Below are 23,767 nucleotides of genomic sequence, written 5' to 3'. Positions count from 1 at the left end.
AAATATGCTAACGAAGTGGGATTATGTTATATTATTATATTTATATTTATATTCTCCATTTCTGTTTTCTATCTCCATTTTATATTCCACCCCCATTCCTCCTTTTGTTAGATTAGTGTTACAAAAAAATGTTGATTGAAGAATAGATGGTTTGTGATTTAAATTTGTTGATCAAACATAGTTTTCATAAGAAATATAAAAGTCTGGTAGGTTTCGCCTAGACACCCTCGTCACCAGCATATCTCAACCGATGAAATCCTCGTTGATCGCCAATCTTCTATTAAGAAATCCTTCACGAAGAATCGATGATGAAGGTTCCATGTGGTTACTTATTACTCTATGTAGTTTTACAGTCTTGCATCGTTTTTTTTTTCTATATCCATCGGTTAAAAAGTAACGCGAACGATACATAAGGTTTTTTATGGTCTAAAATGTGGAAATAAATAAATAATAATAATAATAATAATAATAATAGGTTTTGATGTATCACAATATCACATATGGTTCTATTATTTGACCATGTATACTTTATGTTTGTATATTATGACCTACTTTGTGGGTTGCAAAGGGAGGCGACAAAGTGACGTGGCATTTAAGGGTGAGGCGGTAGCGTGTTAACGAACGGTAATGGAGAAAAATATGGGGTTATGCCGTCATGGGGCTTTAACAAGGATATTGAGGCTGTAACGAGAAAGTAAAAGGGGGCGACAAAGTAAATGACATGACTTTTAAGTAAACCCCGATTATATATGCATGATTGTTTTTTTTTTTTTACTTGTGCCTCATTCTTTTATTTGTTTGTTAAATTTGAAAATCAAAATCTTTTTTTTTTTTAATTATAAACTTTTATAATTTTTTTTTTGAGTTATAAACTTTTATAAACAAAATGACCAACGCCAAAAACAACCACCACAACCCGGAGATTGCCCGCCCACTGAACAACACACTACAAGAACCCAAACTCTTAATCATTGACAAAGGGTTTTAAGAGTTTAAAGGGGATATATAAGTTACTCTTAACATAACTAATTATAGTTTCTTATAAATATTTTTATTCTTTTTATAGCATTACGTGAACCAAACAACACCAAGCACTAGTCCTGGCTTGCACCCAAACAATATCTATTTTTCCTTTGGTATTTTTTTCTAAGCACAGAGAAAATGATGAAGATAATTAACTTACTAGTTGATAAAATTTAACATTGTGTCAAATAAAATTGCCTAACACAAACTACTACTAATATTCAACTTTATATATGATGATACATAAATAGTTGCAAACTAACCTCCATTCATATATATATATATATATATATATATATATATATATATATATATATATATATATCTTTTAGCTACAAAATCACATAAAACACACCAAAACCATAACCTGGCTTTCTCATAAATAAAAACAAAAGGACAAGAAAACCAACTTCCGGGAACTCGATTTCAAACGAATAGGGTTTTACGACCAAGACAGACCGTCACTCGTTCCATCATCTATTAACAAACAAACTCAAAAAGGACATCATCCATTATTTCTTCAAATATTAACTCTTCAATCTCATTAACCACCTCACGAGACCCGGTTTGAAGATCCAGCCACGTTCTATTCGTTTCCAACTCGTTTCTCACGAGCGTGTTCAAATCCCGAGGGTGAACCTTACGTAGACGTGACTCGAGCCTCGACCACACCTCGTTTATCAGGTCCATACCTTTAGGAACGGGCCCAACATTTTGTTTAATAAATGATGACTCGGGAATGAAACGGTTGCATACGTCTTCAAGAGCTTCATTAGTTGAATCAAATAAAAGCTTTTGGTCATGTTTGGCCCGACCCGAAAAAGTTTCCACTTCATCGAATAAAGACGGGTCGAGTATTTGAACCGATGAAAGCCACCGGCTTTCGAAACCTGACCAGTTTAGGTCCGAGGAAAGGAGCACGGCTTCAACATATTCAAACTCGGATTCCTCATTATCACCCGAGTCTGTGATTCGTATTTGTTGATTATCAGAACCGGAAACGAGTTCGGCAAACTGGATGCTTCGTGGTTGAACCGTGACTTCAACTGAGTGTTTTAAAAACTATAAGTTAGCAAATGACACTATGAGAGTAATATTATTTCATATTTATAGCATATGCATACCAGGTGGAGAAACGGTTCTTGCAGGGATAATATCGTCATCCGAAAATAGCGGGTCGAGAATGGATGTAGGACTAGGTTTCGCGGGATGTATCTCGTGTTCTTCGGTTTTGGTTGCAACTGAATGCTCGTAAGGGTTTTGAGGAGAAGATGGCTCATTCTTTTCAGGTAAATCCTGCAAACCGGCACGAAGAACATTTTACGAGTTTAAACGAGCCTATTAGTTATATAAATATCATAACTTTTATTTATAAAATTTTACATAATAAATATTATTAAATATATAATCATGTTAAGAAAAACCAAATAACATACATTCTGCTATACAAAAAATTAAAATTATATGTACAAAAATACATATATATTTATATAAACGAAGTAACTAAATATTTATATAAACAGAATAATTAAATAAATAATAAACAAGCCGAACTCGAGCTTTTGACATAAAACTCGAAACGAGCCGAGCTCAAGCTCCGTTAAATTAAACAAGAAGAGCTCGAGCTCAAGCTCGATAGCTCGTTTAAAACCGATAAACTTGTGAAGCAATTCATTACCGATTCTAAGCTCTCAGAAGGTCGATCTTCAGTAGCAGAATCACGGGGTTCACACTCTTCTGGTTGCTTTTCGTGTTCTTTATCATATAAAGACGATTTTACACTCTCTTGATCCCCTGCACATATAGTGAAGACTGACGAGTTTGACCTCAAAAGTCAAAACATAACGTTTTATTCGAAAGTAAAAACCAAAACTTAAGAAAGAAGAGTACCTTCACGAGTGACATCATCCAGAACCTCAGCTTTCCTTACAGGAATTTCAACAGTTGCGATTGGTTGACTTTTGTTGACCACGGGTATAGGTTGACCTCGAGGACTTGTACACGGAGAATAGGAGTTGTACTCTCTAAGAGACAAAATTCTCCCGAGACTTCTCGGGAGGGGCGGGAGGCTTCTCTTCATTGACTCGGCATCTTCGTCGCCACTCGTGAGCATTTCAGATAAATGTTTTTTAGCCTCGACATAAATGTTTGATATCCGATTTTCTGCATTTTCACTTTTAATTTCGTTTGCACGTTTAAATCCGTTTGGAACTTTAGCAAATCTTTCCATGTAGAAATGATCTCTATTTGGAGAACTCCATCCACTATCAACCATTTTTCCCGCTCTTTCCCTGGGCCCCGGTGATTGTCGATTATCAGAATACCCAGGTTTCAAAATGACAATTCTATCCTTTTCATACGAGGGTAAAATTTCTTGGGACTTACTCTTTCTTCTGTGGATCTTTCGATGTTTATGAGCCAGGGGTTCCTCTGAATCTTGACCCTTTGACTTTGACTTCTGGTCTTCTTTTAGCAAAATCGAGTTTTGATCTTGAAGAATTTTCAAGAACATTTCTTTATTTGAAGTCAACATTTGAAACATCTCTTTTGAACGGTGGAACTTCTTGCGGTCCCCGTTTCTTGATTTCTCGCTCAGCAACGCCTCAATGGCTGCGATAAGCTTTTCTTCGACTATAGGAAAAGACCCTTTTGCCCCTGTACCGAGATCACCATGCTGTCCATTCCTTTTTCGATAAATCAGTAAGATTTCTCTCACGAGAGCTTCAAGATCACGATACTGTGAGGTTTTCTGAGCTTGATGACTAATCGAGGTTTCCTCATCAAAAGATTTCTTTAATGTTTTAGATATATTCTTGCGCTCGTGGCTTTTTCTTGGCTTCAAATCTTGCTCAATGAACATCTTTTCTTCAGTAACTTCATTTACTCTTGTCCTCCTAAGATCATATGTCGGTTTGTTCGCCTTTTCGATATCCTGAGGATCAGTTAAGAAAACCATTTGGGTCAATTTTTTTCGGTTTTGTGGGTCCCACAGTCACGTCATGTCTTTGTAACACAAGAATCAAGATCCTTAACAGTAAATGCCAAATGAACAAAATAAACATATAACATCTTCTGCATGATTCAAAAACTAGACCACAGTTTGACTGCACATATGGTTGTACAAAAGTGTTTTGACTTTTGACCATTAGTCAAAGTGTTAAACAGGTAAAAGAGGCGATAAAAACAGAATCTTCAATCTTTACAGCAATACAAGAACTGAATTTATTCGATTTTTTTTTTTTAAAATATTTTAAAAGGTCAAACTTGTAACATCCTATACCTGAATGCTTGGATGCATCTCCTGCCAATCTGTGGGAAAATTCGCTTCTGACGTGGAATATGGAGGTCCTGGAAAAACAAGAAAATTACAACTTATATGACCAGGTCACAAGCACGTAATTTTATTCAGAAACTAGAACTGGGAATCTGGGTGAGTGGGGTAACGGGTCAAACTGGGTTCGGGTCAAACACTTATTGTCTTCTCTTTTTCGAATTTTAATACACGTTGGACAACTTTCGACCGGTTTGACCCGTTTCTATCTTAACTACATATTTAAAAGTTCACCCTTTTGCTAATGAATGGGACAAAAGCACCACCTCTAAGGAAAACATACACAAACAACATAAAGTCTTACCATAAGTAAAATTGTCGTATCTTCTACGATTTGAAAGCAGCCTTCTTGGGGTCCGACCAAATCGGAAGTCAAACATGCTAATAATTCCCCACATACAACCTGATGTGTCTTTCTTTTGTCGGGCAGGACGTTGTTGTGATTTTTTTGCCATAATGAAATCGAGATCCTCAAACAGTATCCTCGTTTTTTTTATCTTTTGTTAACAAACAAAGATGATAAGCCTGATAAGAAAAAAAAACAAGGGGAATACAAGCTCAAATCACTAGAAATGCTGCATCTTACGGTGAAATGTGATAAAACTTAATAGTTTTTGTCTATATATATTTGACTCAAGAAATAAGTGATTAGCATTTTGAATCACTCGGCCAGATGTTAGCCTTTAATGGTATGTATAGATATGCAAAATTATTTACGAATCTGATTCGCTGATCTTTTCGTATCAGAATAATTAATATATTGATAATCAGAGAAACAGATAATGAATTGCTGCAAGAAAATTGATTATTGATTATACATATAGACTACCTAAAGTATCCCTAACTTTAAGCAACTAGTCATATGATTTCCATTCATCATTTCGAGAAGACACGTCCAAATATCCATCAAAACATCCAAACTATGTGCAATAATGCAACAAAAAAATGCATTGGCACAAAAAAAATTATTGAATACATAAGTTGGAGGGTTTGCAGCAAAACGCGGCATGCTAGTGAAAATGCACAAACTTAGTAAGTTCACGGACATTTATGCATTCTTGCCAACTATAAGGTTCTCTTTGCACTTTCGAGAGTAAAATGATGGTAACACGTCAAAGCCCCTGTAGAATCGTTACAAATCTTATTTCGTCTATAACTTTAAACTTTAAACAATCAACTTTTTTAAAAATAATGCAAAAGAAAATTTTAGTATTAAAGATTGTTACAAATCTTATCACTATACGAACTTTTCAGCAAAAAATCTGCATGATCATTGCCTACTGACAGTCATTTATTTCTATTTCCCTTGCAACGGTTATTACTTTACACACATTTACGATTTAGCAGCAATATTTTTCCATTTTTTCTTCGAAAGTATTGGAAAAACAGAGTTTTATTAAGATACAAACTACTCAGCTGCATTTTCAGTAAAATACGATGACTACCAACCGTTGATGTTGTCGAAGTAAATGCAATAGTACAAATAATAAAAGGTTAATTAATCGTCTACAAAATCCAAACCAATGACTAGAAATTTGCAGAGATGAGAAAGTACCTAAATTTAGAACCTTTTGATGATACCAACAAGAGCAAAACAAGCTGTTCTTCAGACAAGATCAAGACGGTCCGAATTTCAATTCTTTGATTTGATAAAGAATCTTAAAAAAAATCCTCTTTTTCTTCTTTTCACTCAGTCTTGCTTACTAATTTCATTGGATCCATGTGAGGAATCTGATTACTTTAAGAAAGTGATCAACATCACCTTGGCAGACTAACAATCACCCCTTTCAAGATTTATAAACCCTAAACTACAAATCTTCAAGGGCTTTGACTTTTGACCAAACTAAATGACCTTGATAAAGATCAGACATCCAAGATTTTAATCAAACTCTTAAAAACCCTAACTTTATTCAATATTTGGGTACCTCAAATTTTCTCAAATATAATAGGATCTTTTGGTGGATTATTATGAAAAAAAATTTTCAAAAGTTCCAAGATTATACTTCATACAGCTTTTGGCAATAAAAAAAACTATTAAACAAAAAGGCTTTTTTTTCAATTGATCAAAAACAGAGTACCCAAATGAATTAAACACTAACCCATTTTAGAAAAATTAAGTGTGAATGTGTGGCAGCCATTAAAAACTGTAAAAAATATTTTAAAAAAAAACAATGTGGTGGTTGCAATGAAGAAGAATAAGAGAAAATTGACATCACTGCATTAGTGTAGTAGGACCATCAACCCATCATTGATCATTCAAGCAAAAACAAGCTAATTCACACACAAAAAAACAAGAATCCACAATAAAATCCAAGCTTTATAACAATAAGTCAATAACCAACAATCTTGATCAAGATTCTACAAAATCAGACCTGTTTGAAAATGGGTGTTCAAAAAACTTGATAATAATGGAATCCAACACTGACCCACTTAATTTCTTGCAAGATTTAGGGTTTATGTTTATGGGTGCTGCTGCAGGCATTGGTAAGTGCTAAAAAGGAGTCAATTTGGGATGAAATATTGGGATTCTGAAGAGGAAAGTGCTTTTGTGGTGGGCCCAATGGAATCAATTCATGATACACAAAAGCACACTGAAAAATAAACAGATGACATAAACATAATCATGAAACAGAATGAGAAAGCTTTGAACTAAAGGTTCTATTGTTTCTCATCTGCAGTTGTATCATCATCAATGTCACCCACTTGAGAGTATATTAATATGCCAGAAACAGTGTGACATGTTTATTATTATTATTATTATTATTATATTATATATAATAATTAAGAAGTTTGGAGACATAAACGTTGTCTCACGTGGTTTGTCGGCCTTTGTATTAGTTTTTTGATTTTAAATTCGTATCGATTCGCTGCCGTAAAATACGGGATTTTTTTACCGTTGATACGGTCAAATTGTTCCTGCCAAATTCGCATCAGCTCGCGATCGCAACCTAAGGTTTTTTTACCCACGAGTTTTTTTTTTTTGTCCATCAATTCTAGACGAATTCGCGTCAGGTCACGGCCACAACGCGCATATGTTTTTGGTTTTCGCCACGGTCTTTTTTATGCCGTAAAATACGGGATTTTTTTAACGTTGATACTGTCAAATTGTTCCTGCCAAATTCGCGTCAGCTCGCGATCGCAACCTTAGGTTTTTTTACCCACGAGTTTTTTTTTTTTGTCCATCAATTCTAGACGAATTCGCGTCAGGTCACGGCCACATGTTTTTGGTTTTCGCCATGGTCTTTTTTATGCCATAAAATACGGGATTTTTTTACTGTTGATACTGTCAAATTGTTCCTGTCAAATTTGCATCAGCTCGTGATCGCAACCTAAGGTTTTTTACCCACGAGTTTTTTTTGTCCATCAATTCTAGACGAATTCACGTCAGGTCACGGCCACAACGATCATATGTTTTTGTTTTTCGCCATGGTCTTTTTTATGTAAATATGTTAATTTGATGTATTTTGAGTGTTGATGAATTAACTTATTGCTTTAATTTCGGTGTCGTAACCTGATACCATCCGAACTTGTGTCGGTTCACCACCACAACACATGGTTCTCTGCGTACGATTTAGTGCCGACAACTTCAATTCCGACTGAATTCGTATTAGTTCGCAAACGCAACGTGCATGTTTGTTTATCACTTTTTTTGTCCCTCGATTCCAGAATCAACGAATTCGTATCAGTTCGCAACTACAACGCTCTTGTTTTTTTGTTCGCCACATTTTTAATATATTTTAAATATGTTAAATTGTTGTATTTGGATGTGGACGTATTTATGATTTGCTTTATTTTTGAGCTTCGTAACTAGATACCAACCAAAGTGTTATCGGTTCATAACCGCAACGCATGTTTTGTTTTCTTATGTTAATTTGCTGGTTTTTTGCGTTAACAAAGTTAAATTTTTAACTTTTTCAGGTGGGGTGGGGGGTTATTACTGGTTTCGTAACCCAACACTGATCGAATTCACCTCGACTTACAGACGCGCTGCACGATTTGATAAGTTGTACGGGTACGACTGTTAATACATCAACCCGGCGCAACGCCCCGGGAATCTTCCTAGTTATTATTGATTATTTTTTTTTAAGAACGGCGACTTTGTTTTTTGTTTACGTCGCGACAATCTTTAATTTGGAGAGTTCCGTTGTCTCACTCTAGTCAGACTATGTTGTCTTAACCGGGCCCACACTGACTTTAGAATTTGGCTTAGGTGTTTATCGAAAACCATGTCGTTGGCTGCCACTTGATAGTCGTTATGCCGCCACATAAACAGCGTAACACACAGTGAAACAAAAATCTGAGTTGACTCGGAATTTAAACCAACAACTTTATACAAGTTCTAGCTCAAATTATTCGTGCAAACTAGCATAAGTGGGTGTGACATGTTTATTTAAGTTTGATTAAAGATTGTTGGGAAGCACTTGTATTTTAGAGAAATGGAGGCAGGAGTGGTCCTCGATGTTTTTCATTTGATTGTCTACTTCATTCTTTATATTATTAAATTGCACTCCTTGATTCAATGAATCTTTAATTATATCATTTGTACTTTCTTGTATGATTGTATTTTATTTACTTTCTTTTGTAATGTATTTTATTTAGTAAAAGTATAATTTTATGTATTTTATTAGCATTTATAACTAACAATTAATACTGGTGTGTGTGAATATTTTTCTTTCTAAGGTTTCTTTAGGTTTTCGGGTTTCGGTTCCTATTTGGCTGAAAATCAGGTCTGGTTGATAATATATAGTAGTTTAAAAAAATATGTTCTATTTAAAATAGATCTTGTATAAATATATAAATTGAGTCAAGGGGTTGTTCAAAATGGACGAAAAGATAGATACCAATATCAAGGGATTTGCAATAATAATTTCATTATTATATCTCAAGATTTTATCAGTCAACTAATGAAATTATAATCATATTAATGATATTATTATGGAACTAAACTTTTGTTCTAAAATCATTAAAGGTAAAAGGACCGACTATCTCCTATGCTCTTACGTGGAACATAATCGGTGATAAATATTGGTGATACGAAGAGGATAAAGAACCTTTCTTACTAGTTGATAAGGGCCGAAGGCATAGTAAAGCCTAGAGAGAATGAAAAAAAGAGAATGAAAGACCTTGAACAATAAAATAACAATGAGTAGAACGAATATGAGTTAAAAGAGAGAACGTATATTTACAAAGATACATGAAGTTAGTCTAAATATCTAAATTTTTAAGGTCAATCAATTGTGTATATATAGAACTAAGTAAGAAAAAGTACAAATAAATAATGATATGGGTTGGTTCCATATAGTTCACAAACTAAATATACAAAACCAGAATAATAAATTTTTATCCTTTTAGATTAAGGGGCCCAGAATGAAAATTTGGATGCTTTGAACCTAGGGTTCTTCGGGTTTATTTTTTGGGTTTCGGGTTTTTCAGGTCTAGTTATTCGAGTTTCAAAGTTTTAAATCTTAATCCGAAACCCAACCAAATCTCTCACGGGTTTCGGTTTCGGGTAATTATGGTTCGGGTTGGGTTAAGCGGGTTTCGAGTATCCTAAAATACAAAACAAACAAAATTTAAAAATTACAATGCTAAAATTAAAACAACATATAATCCAAAAAATAAACCAACATAACGTGATAAAGCAATTCAAAAGAAGAGTAAATCGAACTCAAACCATAATCGTCTTCAATCGGACTTGATTTGGTTGTTCGATTACAATTGCTATTAGTAATAAACGGAAAACATAAATTAACAATAAACAATCGATCCATTAGTTGGAATAATAACAGTCGATTATGGCCAGATTCTGATAACTTTAGTGACTAAGACTAACCTATTATACCTAAATATATATTTAATTTCAAAACTAAAAGTTTATTCGGGTATTTCGGGTTGACCCGAAACTTATAAATCAAACCCGAGAACCAATCCGAATTACTTCGGTTCGGATTCAAGTTAGTCTTTTCTCGGGTTCGGATTTTTCGAGTCAGGTTAGTTCGGGTTCGGGTACAGATTTCGGGTTGGGTTTCGGGTTTCGGATAAAAGTGACAGCCCTATTTGAACCCAGCTCATGGTTCCCAAACTCCCATTGTATGGAGGCCCAGTTTTGATTTCAATATTTTTTTTCTTAATTTACCACCTTTATGTAAACTTTTTATCGTAAAACTAAGGGTTGCGCTATTCTATAAAGGCTAACAAAAATAGAGTTGTAAGAATCATAATTAATTGGCATGTGTTAATTGGGGATATAAAAAGAGTATAAAATAATAGTACATTTTTCTTTTTACACATACAAGTTATATGTTAATTTTCCCATCATTTTAAAACGTCTATGACTTTTTTCATATGTTTTTTTTAAATCACCATAATTACAAGCGTTTTTTTATCTTTAATATGATTTTGATTTTTGTTACATAAAAATTAAAACAAAAATAAAGTCATTGTGTCATTTAAATTTTTTTTATTAAAAAAATGTAATTTCCAAGTAGGCATGCCAACTCATCTGACCCGGTTAAAAAAAATTTAAAAAAAGTCACATCAGCATCTCCACTAACGACGTTAATCGTTGGTTAACTGGATTTGATGAGATTGATTTTTAATTTAATAAGATGCTATATCCCGTTTAAAGGCTATCTGGATTTGATGAGACCCATACCTGTGAATTCTGATCAAATGCATAAAAAGCCTCCATTTGCAAATAAAGCAATATGATGGCTAGAATATACGGAGCAATATATTTAAGATATGAGTCTCGTAAGTCATATATGACAGTCATATGAAAAGAAAAAGTGTTTGCACTTTTTAAAGAGAGTATTCCACTGTGTCCAAACTCACCCCGCATCCATCACCCAAACGAAGGCAGTATGGAGGTATATCTATCTCTACACGAGCGTATACCGTCACGTTGGTTGCTTTATGCAAATGTATAGGGCAACATACAACACCTTATACGGTTATACCAGCAAATCTTAAATCCATATACGATCGCATAACATCAAATCATATTAGTAACATAGTTGGTGTGTGTGTACGATTATTATTAAATTTAGCAAGAGGTAAACCAAAATGATAATGAATAATAATTATTTAATTAAATTGTTGGGCTGTAATTATTTGTGTCTAGAACAAGAATCTTATCTTTAATCAAATGGGAAAGAGATAATCTAAGTTCCTAAGTTTTTTACTAGTATATTTTGGGAGAAAATGCATAGGATTTAGAAAACGAAATTAATACTTATAAGAAAGAGGAAGAAGTTACGTGTGTGCAAGCGAGCGAGGTCGTTGATCAGTTTTGGTGTTACTTGTATTTGTTATATAAGTACACTAGGTTAGATATCCATGTCATACATGGGTTTGACAACTTAAATTCTGTAAGTGATAACTTTTGATAAATAAAGTTGAGTAATACATTAATAAGTATGAAGTTAAATTACAACTCATATTCACAATCTTAAAAATAAATCATAAATCTCTAAATACTTCTTTCGATACAACGGTAGACGATACACTAAAATATGGTAACAGCTAAAGTAAAATAGAATTATGAGAGCATAAATGGTACAATCGGAATAATACGAACCAGTCATCAATAGAAGAAAGCTTCAGTCAGTCAAAATGTGCAGTAAAAGAGAATCAATAAGGTTTTTGATCGATAATATATGGATAGAAAGAAAGAGATTACGATTATAGGGGGGAAATAAGGCGGGCTAAGTTCAATTAAAGATCCAAGTATTTTTAACAATGAACCCGCTAAGTAAGTTTTATGAGCTAAAATGTTTTATATACATGTAAATATTTTCTTACATATAAAAACGATATAATTTATATTAGACAAATTAAATAATGAAAATGTTCCGTTTATAAAAATGTTTTATAAACAAACCTAGCGTTTTTAAGAAATAAAATACATTTTGTAAAAGCAATTAGAGAAATCATTAAACAAAAAATATATAAAAAGAACTTTAAAATATGTATAATTAATGTATAATTAATATGAGAGAAGGGTGAAAAAAAAATAGCATGAATGCATAAGAGAATGACATGTGGCAAGAGTAAACTTTTATTTATTATATAGTATAGATATAGATCATAAATCAATTTCTTTAAACTTATCAAGAATTTGTTTAAAAAAGAAAGATTGGGTATTATCTATATAAAGTAAAAGTGGTGGTTGATGCCATAAACTTTAGCTTCTTGTTTTGATATTTAGATAAATTATTTGAGAGGTTAATCAGTATGATAGGACGCACGCTCGAATCCGGTTTCAAGCAGGGACCATTGTTTGATTATTGGTAGCATAACATGTCTATTTGGTTTGAACTTGTTTTGTTTTCTGTAAACGTACGTAGGATTCCAAGTCCTTTTCCATTTCCTTTGTATATAATCTTCATTTATTTATTTCAAAGGAAGGCATTAAACTTATACATGTATGAATATTTGATATTATTATCATTATTATTATTATATATAATTTGTTAACATTTTATGTTTATTGCTCGGGGTTTACTGACCGAAAAAATGTACTTAAAATTTTTTTTATATGTTAATCAATTGAACCCACATTAGTACAACTCTGCAAATCGATGAGTACATAAACAGATCCGACATGTCCGAAGCGTAAAACACTAGTTTTGTTTATAGTTTGTAACTTGTATAAGTGAAGATGGTCGAATATATGTATAGATATGAAGAGAGAGAGAGAGACGGTTACTTCAATACTTTAGGAGTAGTGTGATAGAGCCAAATAACAACATACTCACACAAAATCTGAGTAGGATGTTTATTGATTGAAATTAACTGGCATTTATCACCATCCAAAGAGTTTTCTCGGCCCGTCCTCTATCCCTATCTTTATAATTACATTAAAAAACACTATGTTTTTCTCTTATTTTTAATTAAATAATATTTTTTATATCTTTATTATTACGGTTTTTTCTCTCCTTTACTCGCAACTACTTCAATAAATATTAAAAATTAAATAGGAGTAAATAAAATTTTCCCAAATTTACATAAGAATCACTACTTTTTCTCTCAACTTCCTACCCTATAATTTGCAAACTCCCTCACATAATTTTGGGGGATGGGTTGAGAATGCTCAAACAACAATAATGGCTTATGCCAAGTTAGGAGAATCGTGATTGCTACTTGAATGTAAAAGACTTGATCCTTTGGTGAACAATCAGCGTTTACTGTCTCGAAAGAATCAACCATTGAAATTCAATGTCATACTTTGTCTTCCGTGATCCTTTAGTGTCACACATCAGCAGCGCTTGCTGCGCACCGCCGCTGTCGTCGTCGTCGTCATCGTCATCGTACTATGTAAATCCCACAAATAGCAAAGCTATGGTAGAGTATGAGGAGGGTAAGATGCATATAACCCCACCAATACCCTGTAGCTGCTTCCATTGATACCCTATAGCAAAGTTATGATAGGGTCTGAAGAGGGTTTGAGGAAGTTGCTTCCACTGAGACCCTCGGCTCTAGGGTAAGATGTTTTAACTAAAAGGGTCAAAATGGATCACTTGAAATTTCCCCATTGTTAGTGTCCTAAGGAATGTGGCATGTTTCGGATCAGAATTAATTGGGTTTCGGTTTCCTTTGTTTCTTTTTGGTCGATTTCGTATTCATTTTCAGTTAATTGTTTTGTTGTGGTCGGTTTCTTCGGTTTTGTTTCTGTTCGGTTTCAGCCTTTTAGTTTTGTTTTGATTGATTTTTGTTTGTTTTGATTGGTTTGGTTCAGTTATGGTTTAATGTTTTGTTTTCGTCTATTTGTTTCGGTTCAATTTCTCAAGTTTTTTTTTTCGAACAAGGACAACGGAGGAAACATTTTAGTGTTTTTTTAATTTATATTTATACCTTGAGTTATGATTTTTTTAGGGTTTTTTTTATCTCAACCCGTGTTCTCACCCAAACCAAAACAACCAATTTTTTTAATTGACTGTTTTCGACCCTAACCCGTTTCGACCCGACCCATTTGCCACCCCTTAATAATAACAAAAAAATAAAAAAAATTACAAATTTTGTCCTTTTGAATTATTAAAATTATGGAATGGGTCCTTTTTGAAAATGAGTTTCATCCTTTATCCTTTATTTGCATGTTTGCCGCTGTTTTAGTCCTTTACACTAATGGCCATCTATTATTTCAGTTAAGTATTGGCATGTGCTAGACATATGAGGGCATTGCGGTAATTTTACCTCTAAATATTAATCATTAAAAAAACTAAAATAATAAAGTATAATGAGACCCACCACTAAACCCATATTCTTCTTTATTTTAATCAAGTCCTCCCAACTCTAGTCACCACCATTAAAGGGCCGCCGACCACCACCATTAAAGGATCGCCGGAGACCACCATCAATAGAAATGTCGATTACCACTAGGGATGGCAATGGGTCGGGTTTAGGTATTCCCAAACCCATACCCGGTTATAAAAGTCCATCCCAAACCCGTCGGGTTTTAATCGGGTAATTACCCGTCGGGTTTCGGGTTTTCCCATCGGGTTTCGGGTTTCCTATCGGGTTTTGACAAATACTCGTCAGGTATAACTCGGCTCAAAACTGTCGGGTTTCTACCGGAGTTTTGACAAAATATAACTAATCGATTACAAAGATGGTTACCATAAAGGTAAAATATCTCAAATAATTGACATAAACAAGTTTCGACAAATAATATATTTGGAATATAGTATATGTATAATATAATAAGCTATATCGGGTACATCGGCTATATAATCGGGTAAATTGGTCTATGTTATCGGGTAATCAGGTATATTAGAAATCCCAAAACCCGTCCCAAACCCGTGAAAAATTTCAAAACTATTCCCAAACCCTAACGGGTCGGGTGTTACCCGTCCCATTTATTTCGGGTTTCGGGTTTTCTCATCGGATTCGGGTTTCATTGCCATCCCTAACCACCACCCACCGCCACCTTCTCTGGCCACCACCATCTATCACTGGTCACTACCATCACCACCATCTTCGGCCGACATCTCTCTCCCTACTCGTTTTCTTCTTCAGCCACACACCATCTCGACCCATCACTAGGAACATACCGTCACCACTACTACACCACACCGACATAGTTTGAACTCACCGGAGCTCTGACCTTATATATCACCACCTCCACTGCATCATACCGGTCAACATAGAACTCGTCGGAATAGGATCTGTTTAAATGAGGTGGTTCATATCGCCATCGAAAACTGACGCTAACTTCATCGTTGGTTCGTTTTTCAGATTTAGACATCTTCGGCCACCTCGTTCTTTAGATCTGGACCGACTTCTCTTCGCTATATGCAAATCTGAACCAACGATGAAGATGGGTTTGAGCTAACGTCGATTTCTGGCAGAGATCAGAACCACCTTGTTTAAACTAGCCGGATTTCCGGCAAGTTCGAGGTTGGCCGGTGTATTGGTGACGTTATATCAGATTTTCCGGCGAGTATGTCGGACTCGATTTTCACTGCAGAAGATGATCGGTGGAGTTGGCATATCATATTCTGTCGAGGGGTCGAGATGGTGTGTGGTTGAAGAAGAAAACGAGTAGTGAGATAGATGTCGGGCGGAGATGGTGGTGACGGTAGTGACTAGTGAGAGATGGTGGTGGCCGGAGAAGGTGGCGGTGGGTTGTGGTCAGCGTTTCTATTGATGGTGGTCTCCGGCAATCCTTTAATGGTGGTGGTCGGCGGCCCTTTAATGGTGGTGGCTAGGGTTGGGAGGACTTGATTAAAATAAAGAAGAATATGGGGTTTAGTGGTGGGTCCTATTATACTTTATTATTTTAGCTTTTTTAATAATTAATATTTAGAAGTAAAATTACCGCAATGCCCTCGTATGTCTAGCACATGCCAATACTTAACTGAAATAACGGATAACCGTTAGTGTAAAGGACTAAAACAGTGACAAACATGTAAATAAAGGATAAAGGATGAAACTCATTTTCAAAAAGGACCCATTCCATAATTTTAGTAATTGAAAAAGACAAAATTTGTAATTTTTTCAAAAAATAATAATAAAAAATAACATTTTGACACGCTTTTATCTGAAATATCGGTTATTACAGTGAGATATCGGTAATTTTAATATCATGTAAAATTCATATATATAACATTTTAACACTTATAATTCAATATAGTCTCCAACCATTAACAAATTAACCTTTTGCAAATTGTAAAACAATAACAATCGTGGCAAGTAAGAATTGATTAAGATTTAAAACACTAACATTGAACACTAAAAGTTGATAATTAAGACTTAAAACATTGATATCGGGAATATCGGTGATCTATCGGTCAAATATCAGTCTGTCAATATCGCTGATATTATCGGTACCGATATTTTGACTGATATTTCACGAAGGGACCGATAACCGATATATCACTGATATATCGGTGATATATCGACAATATCGTGCATAGGGCTTTTATACGTATGTATATGTTTACCAATTTCGTACCATTTCTGACCAACCAAACCCCACAATTTTGTCAAATTTTATCTTTTAAAATTAAAAAAAACCTTTTAGTATACATTAGATGTGAAATTATATGGTAAAAAAAATACTTTTACTCTTTTTTTATATTATTCAAGTGTTAATATATCTTAAAAAGGTTTAAACTCCTAACAAAAACAAGAGAACATAAGCCATCGAAGTCACAACAATCAGAAAAAACGGCGTATTATTGTACACGCCACTCAAAAGTCATTGAAAACTTATTTTGTTCTTAGTTTATAAACCACAACTATCCTTGTCACAAATAACTTTGATTGAGTACACATAACCACTCACTTCGAACATACCATTCTATTCAAACACATGCCATGATCCGTGTTTTGTCTTTTTCTATTAGAACGTAAATTTTTTTGTATTTATATTACCGCATTTTCTAAATTTGGAAAGCCCTGTTGTCTTATTCTGGCTAGACTGTGTTGACTTAACTGGGCCCATGCTGGTTTAGAGTTTTGGTTTTGGTTGTGCCGCCACAAGAGTAAAAATCTATTGTGAAACACACGGTGGGGCGAAAATCCGAGTGGACTCAGGATCCGAATTGACAACCTTGTACGAGGCCTAACTCAAATCTTTCATTGCGATAATCAACCAAAAGTGACATAAGTGGGGATCAAACTTAAGTCTTCATTGAAAAACCCAAACCTCCTACCACTAAGCCACCGGTGATGGATAATACCCAAATGACCTGTGTTTTATCCAATGTTTTAAAAACCGTGTTTTTACTCGCACCGAATTAACCTAAAATTTGGTATAACCGGTTGAATCGAGATGTTCAACTGGGTTGAATATTTACTTTATAATTTCATATAAATGCAACTTCAATCCAAAAAATAGCCTAAAAGTATATGATTTTATAATAAAGTGTAATTCAAAGTTAATACTTAATACAAAAAATAATACAAAAACACTTGATTTTTTAAAAATAATTCAAAAGTTTACTCGTTTCAGTGTTAATCGCTAGATTAAAAGTAATTTTTAAAAAACATGAGTCGGAAAATATTAAAAGTCTCTTGGGATTAACATTAGTTTGTCGGTTTAAACCGATATTTTAGAAAAACAGTCAGTTTAATGTTCTAACAAACAACCCAAAAATACAAAAATACAGAACCGGCCTAACATACGAAATATGGTGTTATCAGTTTAACCAGACGACACAAACTGGTTTTTAAAACACTAGTTTTATCTTTTTTTTTGAATGGCCAACAAAAGAAAATTTTTAACTAGAAAGAAGAAACGTTACAAGTAAGGTACTCGTAACAAATCACAAGTTACAAGTGAAAAAACACCCAGGAGACACTCCTTTTACATAGTAAATGTGAACCCGCACCACCTTTCCCATGTTAGCGTTGGGATTTCCCCCCTATTTCTCACCCACAAGTAACTTAGGGCCTTGATTTCACCGATCACGTTAATCAAGTTAACCAGTTTCCGTTTGAACACCACCGCATTCCTCGCTCTCCATAAACACCAAATCGTAATAAGGCATACCGCATGAAACACCTTCGCCTTTCGACTAGATAGCAATGAGTGTCTACGTAGTTCCAACACATCTTTGACAGGGAATGCGTAAATGGAAGGAACCTTGCACCATGTTTCTAATGACACTCCAAACCGTTTGAGCGAAATGGCAAGAGATAGTCACATGTTTCGCCAACTCAACCTCTTCTTCACAAACCGGACATACCACCGATGCTACCGGTATACCCCTCTTGGCCAAAGAACAAAACACCGGGATTCTCTCCATCTCAAGTCTCCATGCGTGGATATCGCCTTTTTTTGGGACAAAGTTGTTTCATAAAAACACTAGTTTTATCGATACTCGTGGAATAAAACCCAAGAAATATCTAAATAATAATAATAATAAAAGACGTAATAAATAATAACATATTCACGCGCTTTAATACGTACGTATATGTTAACCCATTTCGTACCGTTTTCATCGCCGTCAAATGACCAACAAAACCCCTTAATTTTCTCAAATCAACTCATCTCTGAACCCACAGTCCATCAATGAAGCCATCAACAGCAGCAGTATCAGCTAAACGAACCATAACTGTACTTGCCGTGGTTTTAATTTCACTTATTTCCGGCGCGTATCACGCACACGCCGGCGATATAGTTCACCATGACGATAAAGCCCCTACACGCCCTGGCTGTGACAACAACTTCGTTCTGGTAATTGTTAATTTTGTAATTGTTAAGTTGTTGAAAATTTTGGTAATATATAGTTTTAGGGTTTTTAGGTTTTAGGGTTTTGAAATTGTGATACTGGAAATTAGTCAGGGTTATGAGAAATTGAAATTAGGTGTGTGATTTTGTGTGTGAAGTAGTTATTAGTGTGGCGTAATAGGTCGGACGCTACACGATAAGACACGGTTATATGTGGTGCTGGACATGAACACGACCCGATAACTTACTGTGTCGTTTTTGCCAAACACGAATACGGACTTGTTTAGAAACAGTTTATGCGACTGTTTAGGGACACATAAATATTACGTATGTGGTGAAACATATTTAGTAATAGTTCAGACAGGACATGATAAGACACGACTACCTGTGGAGCTAGACATCAACATGACACAATAACTAATTGTGTCATATTTTTTCCAAACACGAATATGAACTTGCTTAGAAACAGTTTACGCGACTGTTTAGGTACACGACAAATATTATTACGTATGTGGTGAAACATACGTAGTAATAGGTCAGACGGGACACGGTAAGACACGACTACCTGTGGAGCTAGACATGAACATGACACGATAACTAAGTGCGTTATTTTTTTTTTCCAAACACGTATATGAACTTGTTTAGAAACAGTTTAGGCGACTGTTTAGGGACACGATAAATGTTACATATTTAGTGAAATAAAAGTTGCCAAAATATTATAAAGTTCTTAATTAATACATATACTTTTTATTAAAACATGATAAAGTTGCCAAATTTTTATGAAATCTTAATTAATGCATATATTTTTTATTAAAACATGATAAAGTTGCCAGATTTGTTTAAATTCTTAATTAATACATATATATTTTTATTAAAGCATGATAAAAGTTGTAAAAAATCAAATTTTGTGTGCAAAACATGATAAAATGTGGTGTGTGATATGCATATTTGTTTAAAATGTGGTTATGAACTTATGATGTTTTGCACACAAAATTGGTTCAAGTACTAACTGATTAGGACTTTTTAAATTATCAAAGCTTTTGATGGAACAATGAATTGTTGTTTTTTCTTTAGGGCTTTATGATGTTGAATCATAATTGTGTAACAGGTGAAAGTTCAGACATGGATTAATGATAATGAAGAAGATGAATATGTTGGTGTTGGTGCTCGGTTTGGTCTCACTTTGGAATCAAAGGAGAAGGATGCTCATAAAACCAGGATTGCTCTTGCAGATCCTACTGATTGCTGTACAACACCTAAAAACAAGGTTTACTTAAAGTTTGTTTATTTATATTTCTATCTTTTGTAAACTCTTTAATGACAACTGCAATTTTGTTTAGCTTACTGGTGAAATTATCCTTGTGCACCGAGGGAAGTGTAGTTTTACAACCAAGGCAAATGTTGCTGAAGCTGCTGGTGCTTCAGCAATCCTCATTATTAACAATCGCACAGGTACAGTCATTTGTTTATGCTCTTATCTAAATCCAATAAAAATTTACCTAATAAGGAAACAGGTTGAAATTCGGTTAATGTGTTCTTTTCATGTGTATAACCTTCTAAATCGTTTTGTTTAAACTTGTGATTATCATTATAGTAATATAGTTTTCATATTTGCATGTAACATTTTCATTTTTTATAAGAACTTAAGTAAAAGGAATGTAAGTGCTCATCAGGTAAACAATAGCCGATGAGCTTTAACCTCTAACATAGACTGCAACTGTACAAGCTTAACTGTTTTGGCCGTTACTTTGCTACTTTAGGTTATTATGATTGCTGTGTGATATAATATCTACTATGAATAAGGATACAACTGAAAGTTTTTATATTTTGTGATGGTGTAGTTAATGCGTATTTTTTCTACAGAATTGTTTAAGATGGTGTGTGAAGACAATGAACCTGATGTTAATATTGGCATCCCAGTAGTGATGCTTCCACAAGATGCCGGCGAAAGCTTGAAACAGAGTCTCCATGAAAAAGTAAACGGTAGGGTTCATTGAACATTCTATTAAAATTATTAGTTGAGAAAAACTACCTTAAATTAATTAGAAATTTGCTTGTTCTTTTCTCAGTTTCTGTGCAGCTGTACTCTCCAAAACGCCCGTTGGTTGATGTTGCTGAGGTGTTTTTATGGCTTATGGCTGTCGGTACCATTTTATGTGCGTCTTACTGGTCTGCCTGGAGTGCCAGAGAAGGAGCTATTGAGCAGGACAAAATTTTAAAGGTGGCAATTTTGGCCCACTTACTTATAAATGGTTGATTTGGGTTATGCTTTGCAGTTATTATACGTCTATTTACCATTCCTTAAGTAAATCTGAATTTGTTGATTAATATGGTTAATATTGAAATATACAGGATGCTTCTGATGAATATTTGAGTACGGAGGCTTCTTATTCAAGTGGGGTGGTGGAGATCACCACCACGTCAGCAATTGTGTTTATTGCGGTTGCATCATGTTTCTTAATTTTGCTTTACAAGAAAATGTCATACGTGTTCATTGAGGTTTTGGTTGTCCTCTTCGCCATTGGTGGGGCCGAGGTAGCGTAATCATTCACTTAACAAGAATGCCATTTTCATTGATGTGATCATCTTTAATGAATTAAACGAGCTCCTTTTTTCTCTCTTTCAGGGTCTGCAAACGTGCTTGGGTGCTTTATTAGCATGGTGTGCATATTTTTCACACATAACAGTTATATGAGAATTTAATTCATCTTTTAGTTAACTAACGATTTCAATAAATGCAGTTTCAGGATATTTGAAAAGGCTGCAAAATCATTTATCAAGGTCCCGTTTTTAGGAGGTGTGTCGTATTTGACACTTGGTGTTTCTCCATTTTGCGTGGCGTGCGCGGTTTTATGGGCTGTTTACCGCCGACACCACTTCGCTTGGATTGGCCAAGATATACTTGTAAGATTAATTTTGTAATGGTTTTTGACTTGAAATAGATGAAATAATGGCTTTATACAAAATTTAATTATTTTTTCTATGGTAAATCAGGGTGTTGCATTGATAATCACAGTAATCCAAATAATACAAGTGCCTAATCTTAAGGTAATTACTGTTCCTTGCAGTTAGATTCTAATAGTCAAATGTTTTCATTTCAGTTACTACCATTGGGCTTTCATCATTAATATTAAATCTAATAAGATGCTTAAAAACATACTAAGTCTCCACATAAGTTTTTTTACTTGTGTACCTAAGTGTGCTAACTTTAACTACTGTTAATAATTTATTATTATTATGAATTTAGGTGGGAACAGTTCTCCTGAGTTGTGCGTTCTTGTATGACATTTTCTGGGTGTTTCTTTCCAAACGGATTTTCCATGAAAGTGTAATGATAGTGGTGAGTTTATGATTTTAAATTATAAACTAATTAATTTTTAGTTATCACGACAATGTGACTGTTTCTTATTATTTTATTTAACCGATACAGGTGGCACGTGGTGATAAGAGTGGAGAAGACGGTATTCCCATGCTATTGAAAATTCCAAGGATGTTCGATCCTTGGGGAGGCTACAGTATCATTGGATTTGGCGATATAATTTTACCTGGATTATTAGTAGCATTTTCTCTAAGGTTTGAACATTTTCGTTTTCATTTTGTATCCAAATGAATGGATGATTAAACTAATGTTGTGTTTTTAACTTAAAAGGTATGATTGGCTGTCCAACAAGAGCCTTCGAGAGGGGTATTTCTTATGGACAATGGTTGCTTACGGATTAGGTAAGAAACCTCGTACGGGTGTGGTTAATTTGCACTACGGTTTTAAATATTAATCACCCTTATATAAAAATGCAGGTCTGCTTATTACATATGTAGCCTTGAACTTGATGGATGGACATGGTCAACCAGCGTTGCTTTACATCGTCCCTTTCACAGTAGGTAGGTTTTCTAAATATTAGAGGTGTCAAAAGGAGGTGTCAAAATTATGGTTGTTAAATGTGTCATGTTTGCGGGTTGCTGGGAACCCGAACATGATATGAGTTTTGTCACAGGTTGACAGTCCACCGACACAAACATCATTTAACCCAAAATTTTATTTAAATTTTTTTATGATTACATAATTTATATTAAATTTGGGCGATGTCATATTTTCAGGCACGTTTATAACATTAGGAACAAAACGAGGCGACCTTAGACATTTATGGACAAAAGGCGTGCCGGACAAGATTTGCCCGCATGTGCGGCTTCAATCCGCTGACGAGTAAAACCCTGAACAAGGTACAACCTTAACTGCAAGTACAATTCGCCAATGCATTACGTATCTATTTTCTGAACTATAAACTACAAGTTTGCCCCCAAGTGTGATTCGCAGCACAAGTCTTACTCTGAGCAGAAACCATCTAATCTCGAGTGGTCGATGCATTAAGAAGTTGTACCTGTTGCGTTAAAAGTTGTATATCGTTATGTATTTGTTTTGTTATAAGACGTATTGGCCTTTTGTAGTTACTCCTTTTATCGTGAAATGTAGATAGAAAATCTTAGAGCAGAATTTATGAACAGCAGTGAGTTTAATATTTGTAATATCTGTTGGGTCGAAACTCGAATCAAAGCAAACATTTTTAATATAATAACCACCTATGAGGTTTCATGATTTAGATTTAAAAAGGTTTTTAAAGTTACTTATAACTTGTGTTACTTTTACTGGTGCGTGTTCAAAGTTGATATCTGTTCCCAGGCTTATCACTAATGAATGGCATCCTTAACAGGGGTGTGCAAACGAGTTTTTCTTCAGATCC

The 23,767-nt window shown here is 34.4% G+C and overlaps 2 protein-coding genes across 2 annotated transcripts; one reads left to right on the top strand and one right to left on the bottom strand.

Moving 5' to 3' along the window:
• Positions 1-1,368: 1,368 nt before the first annotated feature.
• LOC143579592 (uncharacterized) lies at positions 1,369-6,305 on the bottom strand. The gene is made up of 7 exons (XM_077062848.1): positions 5,910-6,305; positions 4,659-4,851; positions 4,304-4,371; positions 2,914-3,955; positions 2,702-2,817; positions 2,148-2,319; positions 1,369-2,069 (listed from the first exon to the last, which is right to left on the bottom strand). The coding sequence occupies exons 2-7, from the start codon at positions 4,807-4,809 to the stop codon at positions 1,504-1,506; spliced, it is 2,115 nt and encodes a 704-aa protein (XP_076918963.1). The 5' UTR covers positions 4,810-4,851; positions 5,910-6,305; the 3' UTR covers positions 1,369-1,503.
• Positions 6,306-18,827: 12,522 nt separating this feature from the next.
• LOC143579590 (signal peptide peptidase-like 4) lies at positions 18,828-23,279 on the top strand. Its single transcript, XM_077062847.1, has 14 exons — positions 18,828-19,037; positions 20,140-20,298; positions 20,372-20,483; positions 20,895-21,014; positions 21,101-21,252; positions 21,384-21,566; positions 21,658-21,692; positions 21,773-21,935; positions 22,026-22,079; positions 22,279-22,371; positions 22,462-22,604; positions 22,681-22,751; positions 22,827-22,910; positions 23,127-23,279. The coding sequence occupies exons 1-14, from the start codon at positions 18,873-18,875 to the stop codon at positions 23,234-23,236; spliced, it is 1,644 nt and encodes a 547-aa protein (XP_076918962.1). The 5' UTR covers positions 18,828-18,872; the 3' UTR covers positions 23,237-23,279.
• Positions 23,280-23,767: the final 488 nt, after the last annotated feature.

The sequence above is a fragment of the Bidens hawaiensis genome, unplaced genomic scaffold (assembly GCF_021521415.1).
Source record: "Bidens hawaiensis isolate Kalapana, Puna unplaced genomic scaffold, B.hawaiensis_p1.1 tig00029881_1, whole genome shotgun sequence".
Lineage (NCBI taxonomy): Eukaryota > Viridiplantae > Streptophyta > Magnoliopsida > Asterales > Asteraceae > Bidens > Bidens hawaiensis.
Note: the sequence above shows the minus strand (reverse complement) of the source record. Positions and strands in the feature narration are given on the sequence as shown.

Bases quoted from the DNA above. Each gene is read 5' to 3' on its own strand.
- LOC143579592 (XM_077062848.1), bottom strand. From the start codon at position 4,809: ATGGCAAAAAAATCACAACAACGTCCTGCCCGACAAAAGAAAGACACA. The intron at 2,818-2,913 runs GTACTCTTCTTT...CTATATGTGCAG, and splicing joins GGATGATGTCACTCGTGAAG to GGGATCAAGAGAGTGTAAAA. The intron at 2,320-2,701 runs GTAATGAATTGC...GCCGGTTTGCAG, and splicing joins CTTCTGAGAGCTTAGAATCG to GATTTACCTGAAAAGAATGA.
- LOC143579590 (XM_077062847.1), top strand. From the start codon at position 18,873: ATGAAGCCATCAACAGCAGCAGTATCAGCTAAACGAACCATAACTGTA. The intron at 21,693-21,772 runs GTGTGCATATTT...CAATAAATGCAG, and splicing joins TTGGGTGCTTTATTAGCATG to TTTCAGGATATTTGAAAAGG. The intron at 22,752-22,826 runs GTAAGAAACCTC...ATAAAAATGCAG, and splicing joins AATGGTTGCTTACGGATTAG to GTCTGCTTATTACATATGTA.